Below are 13,938 nucleotides of genomic sequence, written 5' to 3'. Positions count from 1 at the left end.
ATGAATTAATACCCCGAGGAATTCCACTTACAACCCCTTGTAGGTGTTTTTACTTTACAAAAATACAAGTCCCTATTCACGGCCACCCAGAGTACTACACATGTTTGTTATTTCTTTGGATGTAACACGACACGTTAAAAGCTGTTTCCGCTATAACTTGAAAACGGTTTGAACATTTCCGTTAGTATCAGTATCAAACACCCAGTGTTTTACAGTGTACTTCTAATATTTGTTGTTCAACGTGGAAAAGCTCAGAATGTTTTCACGCAAATACTCGTCACCTTCGCAGAAATAAACTGTGACGCAACTGTCAATTTCGTTGCTATTATTTTTTACTCACCCGATATCAAATCATACGGCTGCAACACATAGCAGGACATTGTACACTTTCCAAGAACACAATCATAACTAGGCTACTGTGTTTGCGTCGTATAAATGAAAATCACTTCTGCAATTTTATGGCGAACAATATTCTTCAGTTTTATAGGATACTTACCTTGCATACATCTCGATCAGTCCATGCTTTCACTTGTGTAGTCATTGTACGTGTATTATAAATAAAGTGCATAATTATTCAATTTAATGAAAATACCGCTTCGCTAATATTTAAACAATTCGATGAATATATCTTGACAGTGTGTGCTTAAAAATCCACAATTATTCTTACACTTGAATTGAAGGTGCAATACATTATTTACGGACGAATGAATGCCCTTGCGATTCTGCCTTTCAATTCTTCCGCCATTTTGAACGAGTGAAAGGGAATTTATTTATTCATTAGCGTGCGTCACATCGAGGCTGGTCTAAATGAAGCGATGCGATTCAGTGAACGCTTGACCTAGTAGTACACGTTACCACAGGCCTAACTGAAACTGTCGGCCGAATATACCACTTTCAGTTGATCATACGCGAAAAAATGGATATTGAACTTTTCGTGAAGGTGAGTTATGGCATGAATTCGTGTTGTTTCGTAGTCATGAGAGCTAGTGCACTGTGGAAACGTTAGGTGGATATTGACTGTGTCGGGGAGACTACCGTGAAAGCACGGACGGAATCCGCGTTACCGGGACTCTGCGTAAACTCAACCTTTATATATATACATATCTCGACTGTTAATCGCGACTATATGCAGTGGGTATTTTCGTACTGATATCAACGTCGACTAAAAACAGATAAGTGTTATCTGACATGCTAAACAGCACCGGCGTACTATATCACAGCCTAAGACCCAGCCGCACCCATTAACAAAGCACGCCTTTCTATAGAACGGTATTTTGAATGACATTGCAGCCACCAGCTTTTATAGCAATGAACACCACAGTGTTTCCCCTGTCAGGTCGACTTCTCGGCTATGAATACATGCATAAGCAATGCCGTCTCAGCAGCGAACCACAATACTGAGGCAGTGTCTTAGGCGTTGACTATACGATGTACTATGAGTTTGGTACTACCGTGTTACGCGGGCGTCGATCGGCTAATTTGTGGGACAGTAACGTATTACCGATCTCAATCGTTGAATTTCTTACGACAATTTCCACGGACTCGAAGAACCAGTCCCTGAAATTGCTCTAAGTGGCGATTCGATTTCACTCCATGATATTTGTTTTATGTCAAATCCGTTGAATTGTCATGATCGCCATTCAAATAGAAAAAAAAACGTGCGATGTCATGGTCACTGATTGCTTATGACACAGATTGTTTGCTACCTACACCACCTAGCGCCTCGATAAACCCGCCTCGACGTCAAACGTCAAATTGATTAAACTCAAATGTATGAAATTGTAATTGTATTATGGCAAATATTCACTGTTGACAGTCTGCACTGATCCGCCATTTTAGAATTTATAATGAGTTAATAGAGAGCACAATATTCACTGTTATGTTCGCACAGAGTGAGTCGAAGCAGCGAGTAAATCATGCAGATTTTTTCGTTAAAAATTCAACATCTGCAATAAACTGATTTGCGTCAAATATTTATTAGCAGGTATTTTTTCTTTCGTTATGATGACCGCGAATCCTACGAGCGACCATGCCGATTTCTTATGTTAATTTGAATACGGCTAATATTTACATTTCATGTGTTTGATGAGACGGGCAGTTCGTCTTATTTTTATTCAGTACGCACCCGCACTGTTGTATTACGTGCGGATCTATTTTGTAATACACGGCTCAATTAGGCCAGCCAATGACACGCGCTTCTTTGTGTCCAACCTGAATGCTCAGAAAACTGTGGTTGATGGGGGTCAGTCAACACCGGAGAATACCTGCGCATGCGCGGAACTGCTCAGAATGAGTCACACGGTATTTAACCTGTCCGTGACTATTGTGTTGCAAAATAGCACCATCATAACGCCAACATTCCGCGGTTATTGAACCTCATTGGGCGGAATACCCGGTATAGACGACATCCGGGTCTCTGAGTCAAATACAGGTGTGTCATAGCTTACGAGTGCGAAGAAGGAAAGGAGGACCTGGCATGAGTTGTCCTTCTTTATGATATCCGACTCGGAGTGTGAACTCCCTTGCCTTACAATACGATTTCGCTGTCCCACCTCATGACTCGGCACCTCCACACAATGAGCATTACCCATTAACCATATAGTTCCACCCAGATTGTGAATTCAATTTGTCACTGTCCAATCAGCAATATGCAATGACGTCACAGTCGCGGGTTATTTTATGAAAGTTTAATTTGGTTCAAATTTGAATTTGAATCAAATCTTTAAATGTTTCCTCATCAGATTGAAACTAAAAATAATATTGTAAACTTGATAATAAAAAGATGTAATCCCAGGGATCGGCAACCCCTTTAATCCAACATTACGTATGACTATAGCTCGGGACAGTTTGAGATTATGGTTATATATTTTAATTTTCCGGACATCCATGTTTACCCACAGAATAGACCTATTTAAAGGGCGGTGGTTTTAGTCGCGTCCTGTTCGATATGGGACTCACGGCAACGTATACAACGCGTGTAAAATACATTGTTTACATGAAATTCGAACACGCGCTGCACGACGACCACCGTCCTTTTAAATAAGTCTATTCTGGTGGGTAAACGTGGATGTCTAGGAAATGACAATGCCACCATGTATAATAAATATATCTGCTCACACCTACCATATTATTTTTCTTGAGAAACATTTAGTATGTTTATTAATTAAACATTTGTTCTCAGCGTAAAAGATCAAACGTACGTCGAAGTCTTATTTGCTGGGCTACGTGCACAAAATATATAATGATGTGTTGTTAATAATTGAATACGGTTAGAACTTATTAAGCACTGGTCAAATATATATTAATAAAAGCATTAAAATACAAAAATGCCTAGATGGTGAATACGCCCTGTTTGAGGGATAATGTCAACCATCGGAGTGGATGAAGCAATGAAACAATGCATATATATATATATATACATTGTATATAGGAAGGTAGTCGATTATTCCAGGTGAGAGTGCTCGATACTAAACGATGAGTTTGTAGAGCAGATTTACATACGTGGACAGAGAAATTAAGACACGAAATATTCTATATGGAAATAACCAGTTTAATGAATATTAATTATATCAACGATCCTTGCGTGGGAAAGGTTGTGTTTATTTACTGCGCTATGTGGAAATACAGTTGGCATTATTTCAGCCATCAAAATATATACCTTCATATTTTCTGAAAATAATTTTATTTGCATATAATTCAATTAAACTGTGACAATGATCTAGTTTCTAAATATAGAGTTTGTGACATGCGCAGTGAAAACAAAGATGACCTACTCAATCAATTTCCCTTTTGTGTTTTACGCAATAGTACCCCTGCCACAAGCAGCCTTCAATTTTGTGGTCAATTACCTCTCTACGCACGGTCATTTTTTTCCCCGAATTGTTACACCTGGAAACGCACTACAAAAAATAGAAAAACATGTATGTGACAACCGAACTATTTATTAATGTATAAATTCAGTAAAAACGTGAATCCAATTTTATCGCAGACTACGTTGTGCACAGTAATATTATTATAGTGACCAAAAATGGCGCACATGATAAATCTAAGAAACAACGTTCTGTTTTCGTATATAGCTGGGAAAGAAACATTAATTACCATTATACTCAAAGTGTTTTCCTAACATCACTGTCATTTATTGTTACTATGCTTTTCACATCTTTAAAAGGACCACTTTTCTGTCGCAAATCATACATTTTATTCAGAATGAAGGCGTAAAATGTTTTATTAAACTGATTAAGTACTTTATTATCGAACTGTTCTCTACTCAACATCGCACATTGGTTGTGTGAATGTTATTTCTCTACTCCACGACAATTAATTTACGTTTATTTCGATAATGCAAGATTTAAAAATGTATGGCATTTCATATCGGATATCATTTGTGTACTAGACCCAGGATACCAGACTGTGTTGACCTGTCTCTTGGGGCATCTCGTGATAATATCGATAAATGACACACATTTCCAGAAATTTTGTAAATAGACAATTCATTTGACACATGTTCCATACGTTATACACTTTGAATAGGACGCCAGTCACTAAACCCTGGGCAATGTACTTACTTTGGTGTATTCTTATTTTAATCTAAATCAAAGGTATTTGTCACTGATATACATTGTCGGAATACAAAATTCATTATAACATGCAATCTCAGAATCTGCACTCATTGTGGATGGTTTTAGGGGGAAGTTAGCGCGGGTTACTCATCTAGATTTTTGGTGTGAGTGTTCCGCAGTCAGTTGAAAATTGTATCCAAAAAAATCAAGGTTGAGGATACTACATTTGGTCAAAAAGATCCCGTTGTATTCTCATCCCACCAACCCATCCATCCATCCCAATATTTAATTTTATCTCAACCCATCGACTCCAATATTCTATGGTGTTTCCATCCAACCAACCAGGCCATCCACACACTATCCCATTATATTTTCATCCCGCCAACCAATCTACCCACCCACTAACCCCATTGTATTTTCATCCCAACGTGACCAACCCATCCACCCACTATTCCATGGTATTTTCATCCTACCAACCCATCCATCCAACTATCCTATTGCATGTTCATCCAAATAAAACGATCCTATCTTGTTCTCATCCCACCACCCACTACACTTCACTCGTATTCTTATCCCATCACCCCACCTACATCCCCGCATCCCTCCACCCATCAATCTCATTATCCAATCGTGTTTTCATCTTATCATCCTATACCACCTTCATTCATGCCAGACGCATCCCCACACGATCCTATCGAATTGGAATCCCACATTCTCTAGTCAACGACTCCTTCCATCTCTTATCACATCCTACCGTTTCATTGAAACAATGTGCTTACTTACTACCCGAACTGTTACTGTTATAGGCCCACAAAAATGCTCTCGGATAAAGATACAATCATAAAACTGTTATTGACATCGACGCATTTGTCAATCTCAATAGAAATGCATTGAGTACAAGAACATGCAAAGTTCAATTCGTATCAGTGTTCCGTCTGCTGAATTCCAATGTGACATTTGAAATAGGATTAAAATGAACTACGCCAGTCTAGCCGTTATAATACGGCCAGTCAAGCATGTGGCCACTCAGACATTCCTTTGATATCCCACTTGTCTGTCTGATAAATTCCATTGAATACATGTCTACTCAAATTACATCAATGTTGATTTATAATCAATTAAATCGACACGTTTTTTCTGTAATTGAGGTTGGTTTATGGATTGTTTTTTATTGATTGATTAATGTACAAATACGAAAAAGCAAGTCGAAAATGGACAATAAACCACACAGTTAGGCTACCGTGCTGAAATACTTTATATACAACGAAATATTCTGGACTGGGTTATACATACTGCAATAGTGAAATTAGTCACAGGGTTAGATTTTGATTTTTGCCACAATGCCGTAAAATCAGTTTGATCATCCTATTCCCAACAAGTATGCGAATGTTCCATAGTAGCTTTTAATACAGGTTCTAAATTTTACATTTTATGAGAAAAAAAGTCCACATTTTCACAAAAGAGGATTAGTTGTACACAGTTCTGAAAACAAGAGGACTCTTAGTCCTAAAATGCTGAAGTGAGAGAGGTCTTAATCACGTAGTCTGTATGGATAGCGCTTCTATATGGCATGTCCACAGTATCTAGCTATCTAGTCATCGTGTCTATCATAGAAACCTTAGCCATCATATTATGTTCATAACACGGACATGCAAGGCGAGGAAGTCAAAGGGCATACTAATATTACGTAATCAGGCAATCAATTAGTTACATTCCAGCTTCAGAAACTGTGGAAATTCGAATGAAAGCTGCAAATCCCCAGCGGTGCCAGTATTTGGCTGACCACGGAGACTTAATTATTCCTTGTTGTTTACCGAAATGACTGTCTGAGCAAAATAATCTCTTTACACAGATTAAGGGTTGACCATTTGAAGTTGAGAGGGGTCCTTTCACGTGCACATGCAAGTGTATCAAGAACTTTGGGACGCTCACCGAATGTTGCTCGCAATTTACTTCCATCACCACTTAGTGTCACTAAGAGATCCGCTACTATTTCAGTTCATTCTCCGTGACATTTACTCAGTGTTTATTTTCGTAATATTCAAGTTGCATAACAACACGGTTACTGTAAAATTATACACACGGATATGTGTATACACAGATTGTGGAGTACCAAGTTTCCGTTTAGCTGAGCGATACAGGTTGTTTCGTTGTGTGCACGCAGTTGCTCTCCAGACAGAACACCAGTCAATAACCCCCTTGTTGGTCCGTGGATATGGTGTTACGTGTTGTATTGTGTAATTTGTAACCCGGTTGTCTTTAATTGGCCAATGGGCGTTCTAGAATTGTCGTAACCTGGTTATAGCATGGTCTATAAGTTGAAATTATCGAGAACGCCGAATATGCGACTTATTTGTCGTAGATTGCCGTAACCATCACGTGACCCTGATTTATGGAGTCAATAATTCAAGTTACACACCGAAGTAGTTCGGATTGGCGAAGGTTGAGCATTGATTGTGTTTGTTCTTCGACGTAACGACTCTCGTCCTTGATGATTGCGACCATACATCAAGCTGCAAGGACTCTAGAGACTAATTGTTGAAGTGTGAGGGCATTTTTAACGATTCACTAAAGCGTGAACAGCATAATTGTGACGTGAAACCTATATATACATATACTGTCTAACTACTGCCCCCTTTAGTGACGAATGATTGACACAGTAAAGCTTCCTTGGCGACTAGTTCGAATGTACGTGTCATTCAAATGATTCGTAATACCATAGACCCTCTAACAGATGGTAATATACAGTATGTTCCAGTCGTGACGTAACGATGCATTGATACGTTATGATCAGAGGTTACGTGAATTCAGAGGGCGTAAGATCGTGTTGAACTGTAAGAGTACGACGCTGCAACTTCTGTATATCTGAAGTGGGTCACATGTTTTTTAAATTCGAACTTAATTCAGGCGCATTTGTTGGGTGGCGCAACATGTGGTCTTTATATAGTCTCTCTTGTCCACAACCATAACACGAACTTTGGTTGACCCCTTGACTATTCCCCTAGAGAAACAGTTGATACGTCACTTCCGCTTTGACAATACGCAGTGCTATTTCACACAACTTGCCGCATAGTTTTTTAAACAAGATGCTTACTGGCCGGATGAGTTGTGATTAATTTGGTTTAATTTTAAGAGAAGTTATGTTACTAGTATGCCCGCAACCGCACAATTCTCGTCTGTCATCGATGATATTATGAGCGTGGTGCTAAAATTAATAAGTATTGACATAAAAAAAAACGTAGACACCGATAAAATATAGCTCAAATTTCGAAATATATTATGTATTTTTATTTTCGTACTGTGTGAAATATCGCGTCTTTACCTGTTTTTTTTTCGATTTTTTATTTTATATAATTTAGAATTAATTAATCTCCAACAAATGTATTGAATTGCTGGCATAATGGTGAACTTAGAGTGAGTTAGCACTCAGTGACCAAGATAACTTAATTTCTTTCCAGAATACAGATGTATCGGGCTTCTACCAAAAGATTCGTGAATCTCGTTACATATCAACTTTTGAACGATGCTTTATTCACGGTCTTGTCACATTCAAAAAAAAAAAAAAAAAAAAAAAAAAAACATCACAGTACGACATTTGTGGTAATTTATATTTATTTTATTTAATTTACCACAAATGGGCCATTCCAGTTTATATCTGCACCCCCTGTTGATGAGCTTGTGTGTTTACTTCATACAGGGTATAATTTCCATGGGTGTATAAGTCATACAAAGTTTTATTTCCAAATCACCATTCACCATACAGTAATGGAAATCCAAAACTATAGTTCCTACTTATGGTGTTGATGAGTTCCATTGTGCCACCATACAGAGTAGGATTTCCAAATATAACTCTCATCATATGCTAATTTACCAAGTTCAAAATTATATATTTGATATGGAAATCCAATCTAGTCCTGATTCACGGTGTTGGTAAGCTCATTCGTGCCACCATCCTTATCTAATTTCAGTAATAACTATTTCATACTGGCCCAATTTTTTTTACCATATACAGTCAGAATCATACTGTTGGAAATCCAACCTCATCAACCAGTATGTGGCGAGATAAACTAGGCCATATTTTATTTAGTAGCCATAACTGCCTAGATTTTTTTCCAGAATTTTTTTTTTTCATACTCGTCTGGATTTCCAGATTCTGTTTCTCCATATACAGTTGGAATTCCGGGGTATTTTCCCCATCATACAGTGCTGAAAATCCAACCACATCAACAGAGGGGTGCAGATATTAACTGGAATGGCCCAATGTCGTATTGTGATGTTTCTTACATTCTTCTTGTCCGCCATACATGATAGTATTTTCCGTTATATTCTAAACATACTCATGCAAAATACACTGACGAGGCCACTATTTGAACGTCTGCTTCTAAAAGTAGAATGATTGGCCCGTGTAATTGAAAGGAGGCGCGTTGATTGGTGCATTTATAAGCTACGGAATACTACAACGTAGTAACCACCAGGTGACAACAAAGAAGTCGAGGTTTTACTTCGACTGTACGTTAGCTAGGGCTTCGGTAAACCCTCTCTATCCCAGATTGAGTTGAGTTGTCTACCATGCTATATACTGGGACATTTCATATCCCATGTTGAGTTTACTTGAAGTTTGTGGCATAGCATAAAGTCGTCCAACTATGTAAGGAAAACCATGTCAGACTATATATTCATGGTATATTCACAATATACTTGTTTCGGCGAAATTGTCTACAAGTCGTGTAAGGATTCATTATTTTGAGCCGCGTTGTGGGTCCAAGGACATTGTTGTCATACTCACAATGTGTTTTTCTTTTTCTGTAGGCGGGCACTGACGGCAAAAGCCTTGGAGATTGTCCATTCTCACATCGTATACAGATGATACTACAACTAAAAGGCTTAGAATACAAACTCATACCAGTCAATATGAAAATCAAACCACGTGGTTTTCTAGATATAAGCCCTGCGGGAAAAGTACCGGTGCTCACACACGATGGCGGTAGGATGGACGACTCGACGGCCATAGCGGAATATCTAGAAACCACTTTCCCAGAACCAAAGTTGAGGGCGGACAATGTGGCGGCAGACAATGCTGGGGATAGGTTATTTCACAAATTTGCAGCGTAAGTATACAGGCGGTCAATAATTGTTTGTGTTGAGCTTGCCAAACAATTGATAAATGTATTTTATTTTAGTATTTGTATTTGTGTGTAAACAGCCCTTGTATGCTTTAGCCTGCAGGCACGGCATTCTTATAGGTAACATGGAGTGACGTAATCGCGATGATGCAATGTGACGTCACCAGACGTAATGGCGCTTTGCACCATTCCTTAGGGACGACGTCAAAAAATCGATGTCGGATAAAAAACTTAATTCTTTTAGTTTTTTCCCAAAACCCCCCACCCCCCACTGAAACTTAATTGATAAATGTTGATCATGGCGTCAGACCACATTCACCATTAAATACAAATTGATAATCGGACAGGAATATGGCATAGCAGTTGGTTGTAATAATGAAGCGGAATATACGCATGCGCAAACTACTTTCTGGGTTCTGCGCATGATCTAGGTCCATGCCCTGAAATTGACCTCATTTCACGCACATATTTACACTCGGACCAAACTATTTCTCGTCTTGGATGTTTGTTTTTTTCATTTTCTGTTATTTTTGACTATGATTGGTTAGAAAAAAAAACGAACTACAAATACTCCAAGGTTTTTTTGACTTCATTGAAAAATAAAATCGTTTTTGTAGGATAGACACTTTTTGAGGTCAACCCCCCACCCCCACCCCCAAACTAAAGCAAATAAGTTGTTTATCCGACATCGATCTTTTGGCGTCATCCCTTATCATTATACCTACCTCTTTATCGTTCGTTCGTTACCTTGCAGAGTGTTAAAAAACAGGGACGCGTCAGCCGAGGTACATCTCAAAAATGCCTTGCTCACTGAAGTCCGAAAGCTGAATAATTTCTTATCCAACTCACCGGGTGTTTATCTAGATGGCGATACGCTTAAACTACCAGATTGCAATATTCTACCCAAATTGTATCATCTTAAAGTAGCAGCCAAACACTTCAAGGTAAATACGTATATTGTAGAAGTTTAACCTTTTAAGCCAAATGCGTGTTACAAGAATATAGTAGCTAACCTTTTTTTTTTTAAATCTTCCGTGATCCTTGTTGATGACGTCAACATCAGTTGTCCCGTTCCGCTCTGCGTCTCACGCGACGTTCACGCAAAATTTGTACGCGCGCTGCGACTTTTGAGTTTCAGTCATTCACAAATATGTCATATCTTTAGGGACAAATACTTAATACGACTGTCAACTTCAAGTCATCACAGTCGCCGAACCGCGTCATGTTCGACGTAGGTCCCGTGCGACGTATGCAACGTGTGTATACTGGCAGTTAATTTGTTTACACGAATTTCGAACGCACGCTTCGTGACTACTGTCGGGGCGCTTCAAAATGTTAAATACTTTATTTTATATGGAATTAATTTTCGCTGAAAAGACGTTTTGAGTGTTTTGTATGAAATTTATTTTTACTGATTTTTGACGAGTTGAATGTAAAATATAGGAAAAAACGGTATCATCGTTGGATTTCTTTTCACTGAATCAATTCTTCAGCGAAAATAGCAGAAATTAATTCCAAGCGAAAACAAGTATTTTGCAGTATTTACCCCTACGACTACGTTCCGTCGGAATTGGATTTGAATTTCGGGAGACTCGAGGATGTTGATAATTACGAGATAAGCTTTTAAAAGTATCTATATTGAAACATATTTATCTAAGCAACTAATTGGAAAAAAGTTAACAATGGTCTTTCTTGCATCCGGCCATTTCCGTAAGACTGCTGAGGTGCAGCCGCCGGTTATAAATTCCTAAAACAAATGTTACACGCGTCCATTTCGAATATTACGTTATATTATTGAGATCATTGTGATTGTTATAAGACTGTGAAGCAAACTTTAAAAAAAAAACTGCCACTGACTAACTTGAAATAAAATCGGACAATCATACCAGCTCGCGTATTTTTTACTAAGTTACATTCCCACAATGTATGATCTGCAGAAAACCTCTTACCAATCCATGAAATGGAGGACTATCTAAAATAAAGTGGTCTTTTAGTGATTACAACACTGAGAATGATGTGTCATTACGACATTAGTCCAGGCTTCAGTGTTCCAATGTTTTTCAGGATTTCTTTCCAAATCTCAATGTTATTATAAACTTGGTGTAGTCTGAACGCAGCTTACGTGTCCATATATTAATATAGAAATATTTGCAGAATATATGCAGAAATATTCCGCATAGGAAAATATGTAAAAAAAAAAACGGTAATACAGACTATTACAATAAAATGTTGGCCTCATTATAAATAGTCGAGTTGATAAACAGAGGCCTTTAACCTATATATTTATTGAACTGCAATGGAATTTTAAATACCCAGTAACAGCTTGTCAATCACAATTTTAGGCTTTGATATGCGAATTACTAGGTTGACTTTTATATTTTCGCATTTTTCAACGCTAATTATTGTTGGTGCATCTTTCGCACAGGATTTTGAAATACCCGATGAAATGGACGTGTTAAAGACTTATATGGCGACAGCGTTTCAAACAGAAGTTTTCAAGACCACGGCGTACCCAGAAGAGGAAATCATTAATGGATGGGCTGATCATCTCGGTGTGCCGGTCAAGAGGCGCTAGATGGTGCTATTTGGGACTTTGTAATTAAAAACTGAGTACACTAATACACGTGACCCACTCGATATATTGAATGTAGTTGACTCGATCCTCGTCCCAAAAGTCTTTGCGCCACGCTCGGATAAGCGTAACACAGAGACTCGTGGTACAAGTTACAAGTCAATATCTAGTAACGTAGTAGTTATTTATATGAACAAATCTTTGAACTTTTAATTATTTAGTCTAAAAGTATAGTTTAATATTAAAGGCGGTTGTCCTCGCGCCACGCATGCGCCAGATATGTGTTCTATAATAACGAGATTGTTGACAACATTCATCAGTATTCAGTGCGCACACTTACACAGAAACAACTTCAAGTCTTGCGTGCAAATCAGAGCGTACAAGTAAATGGACAATACCAATATTCGTACGGGTAAAATACGATCTGTCCCATAAGCGCCGTGAGCACCGTGACTACGTCCATTTCGCTCAGATCAAATCTCACACTTGCCGCCATATTAAATTGACAGTAGAGCGCGGTGGATTGTGGGAAAATAAATGTATTTATCATCACAGATGTGCATATGCGTGACGCGACGACCATCGACCTTTGATGATTTTATTTTAAGATGACGTGTTTCTAATCTAATTGTGTTAGTATGTGTATCTGAAAAACGAAATAATTATTAATATTGGTCGTTAGTGGCGCTATATCACCGATACATTTTGTTTCCATTTCCAATATTTTTAGTTAGCATACGGTCTTTCTGTTTGACTCGATGCGGATATCAATTTTGCCGTCAGAAATTGTTGCCTACAAATGTGACTAGAAATGTATATATAGTTGTTCACTAAATATATTATATTGTAGTGTTTATCGTCATAGCAACGTAGAAATACCGTATTACTACTTATAATAATAATAATAATAATATTACCACCCTTAAATCGTCAGTCAAGGTTGAAATTAGGTAGGATGTTGACCTTTGTAGTTTGTGCGAAGACACTTCGATCATACCGTGTATCGCCCCTCTTAACGGTGTGAACGCTTTAACATTAAAGCGGGAGGGTCGTCACCTGCGCACGCGCGGGAATTGAGTCCCAAACGACGTTAACAACACGCGCTAAAAACGCAAAGGCTCATGGGTAGACGCTTGTTTGTAAACAAAGACACGCTATGGCCACCCGACGAAAGCGCAGGTGACGACTCTCCCCGCTTGAAGATTTTATTTTTTTAGGAGAGTATGAATCAGTTAATAACATGACGTCATGTGTATTTTTAGTTAGATATTACAATTAGGTTACGAACTTTTATTCTTAGTTAATGCATGTAAAGGAGTGATAATTCATAACAGTATTTAATAATTCCATTTTAAATAGTTAGGGTGTTTTGATTTGTTCAACCAAATATACACTTTTGTAAGATTTGCTTTGTAAGATTGTTCCAATTCAGGGAAAAAGAGTGCGTCCATTGCGCAATCGCAATACGTCTTGTGTATTTCATTCTAGGGATCATCCAAATACATGTATATATTTACATGTATTATGCCGTTTTCGTTTTTGTTTTTTGTGTGTTTCATTTCATTGTATCATTGTACGCAAATCCGATTAAGATCCGATCGGATGTAGATAGAGCCTCCGCTTGCTTCTAGTTCCTGTCGCCGGTGTACACCGCCTGTAACTAGTTTGAGGCGAAATCACCGGC

The 13,938-nt window shown here is 38.2% G+C and overlaps 1 protein-coding gene across 1 annotated transcript; it reads left to right on the top strand.

The window, feature by feature from the left end:
- The first annotated feature begins 790 nt into the window (after positions 1–790).
- LOC100367522 (uncharacterized) lies at positions 791–12,301 on the top strand. The gene is made up of 4 exons (XM_002735447.4): positions 791–940; positions 9,369–9,667; positions 10,437–10,626; positions 12,108–12,301. The coding sequence occupies exons 1-4, from the start codon at positions 917–919 to the stop codon at positions 12,255–12,257; spliced, it is 663 nt and encodes a 220-aa protein (XP_002735493.1). The 5' UTR covers positions 791–916; the 3' UTR covers positions 12,258–12,301.
- Positions 12,302–13,938: the final 1,637 nt, after the last annotated feature.

Source organism: Saccoglossus kowalevskii, chromosome 11 (assembly GCF_978046115.1).
Source record: "Saccoglossus kowalevskii chromosome 11, keSacKowa6.1, whole genome shotgun sequence".
In the NCBI taxonomy this organism is placed as follows: Eukaryota; Metazoa; Hemichordata; class Enteropneusta; family Harrimaniidae; genus Saccoglossus; species Saccoglossus kowalevskii.
The sequence above is the reverse complement of the archived record's forward strand: the minus strand, read 5'-3'. Positions and strand labels throughout refer to the sequence as shown.

What these genes read in the sequence shown, in the direction of transcription:
- LOC100367522 (XM_002735447.4), top strand. Translation starts at nt 917, where the DNA reads ATGGATATTGAACTTTTCGTGAAG. An exon ending in ATATTGAACTTTTCGTGAAG is followed by an intron (nt 941 to 9,368) that starts GTGAGTTATGGC and finishes CTTTTTCTGTAG; the next exon opens with GCGGGCACTGACGGCAAAAG. An exon ending in TTATTTCACAAATTTGCAGC is followed by an intron (nt 9,668 to 10,436) that starts GTAAGTATACAG and finishes GTTACCTTGCAG; the next exon opens with AGTGTTAAAAAACAGGGACG.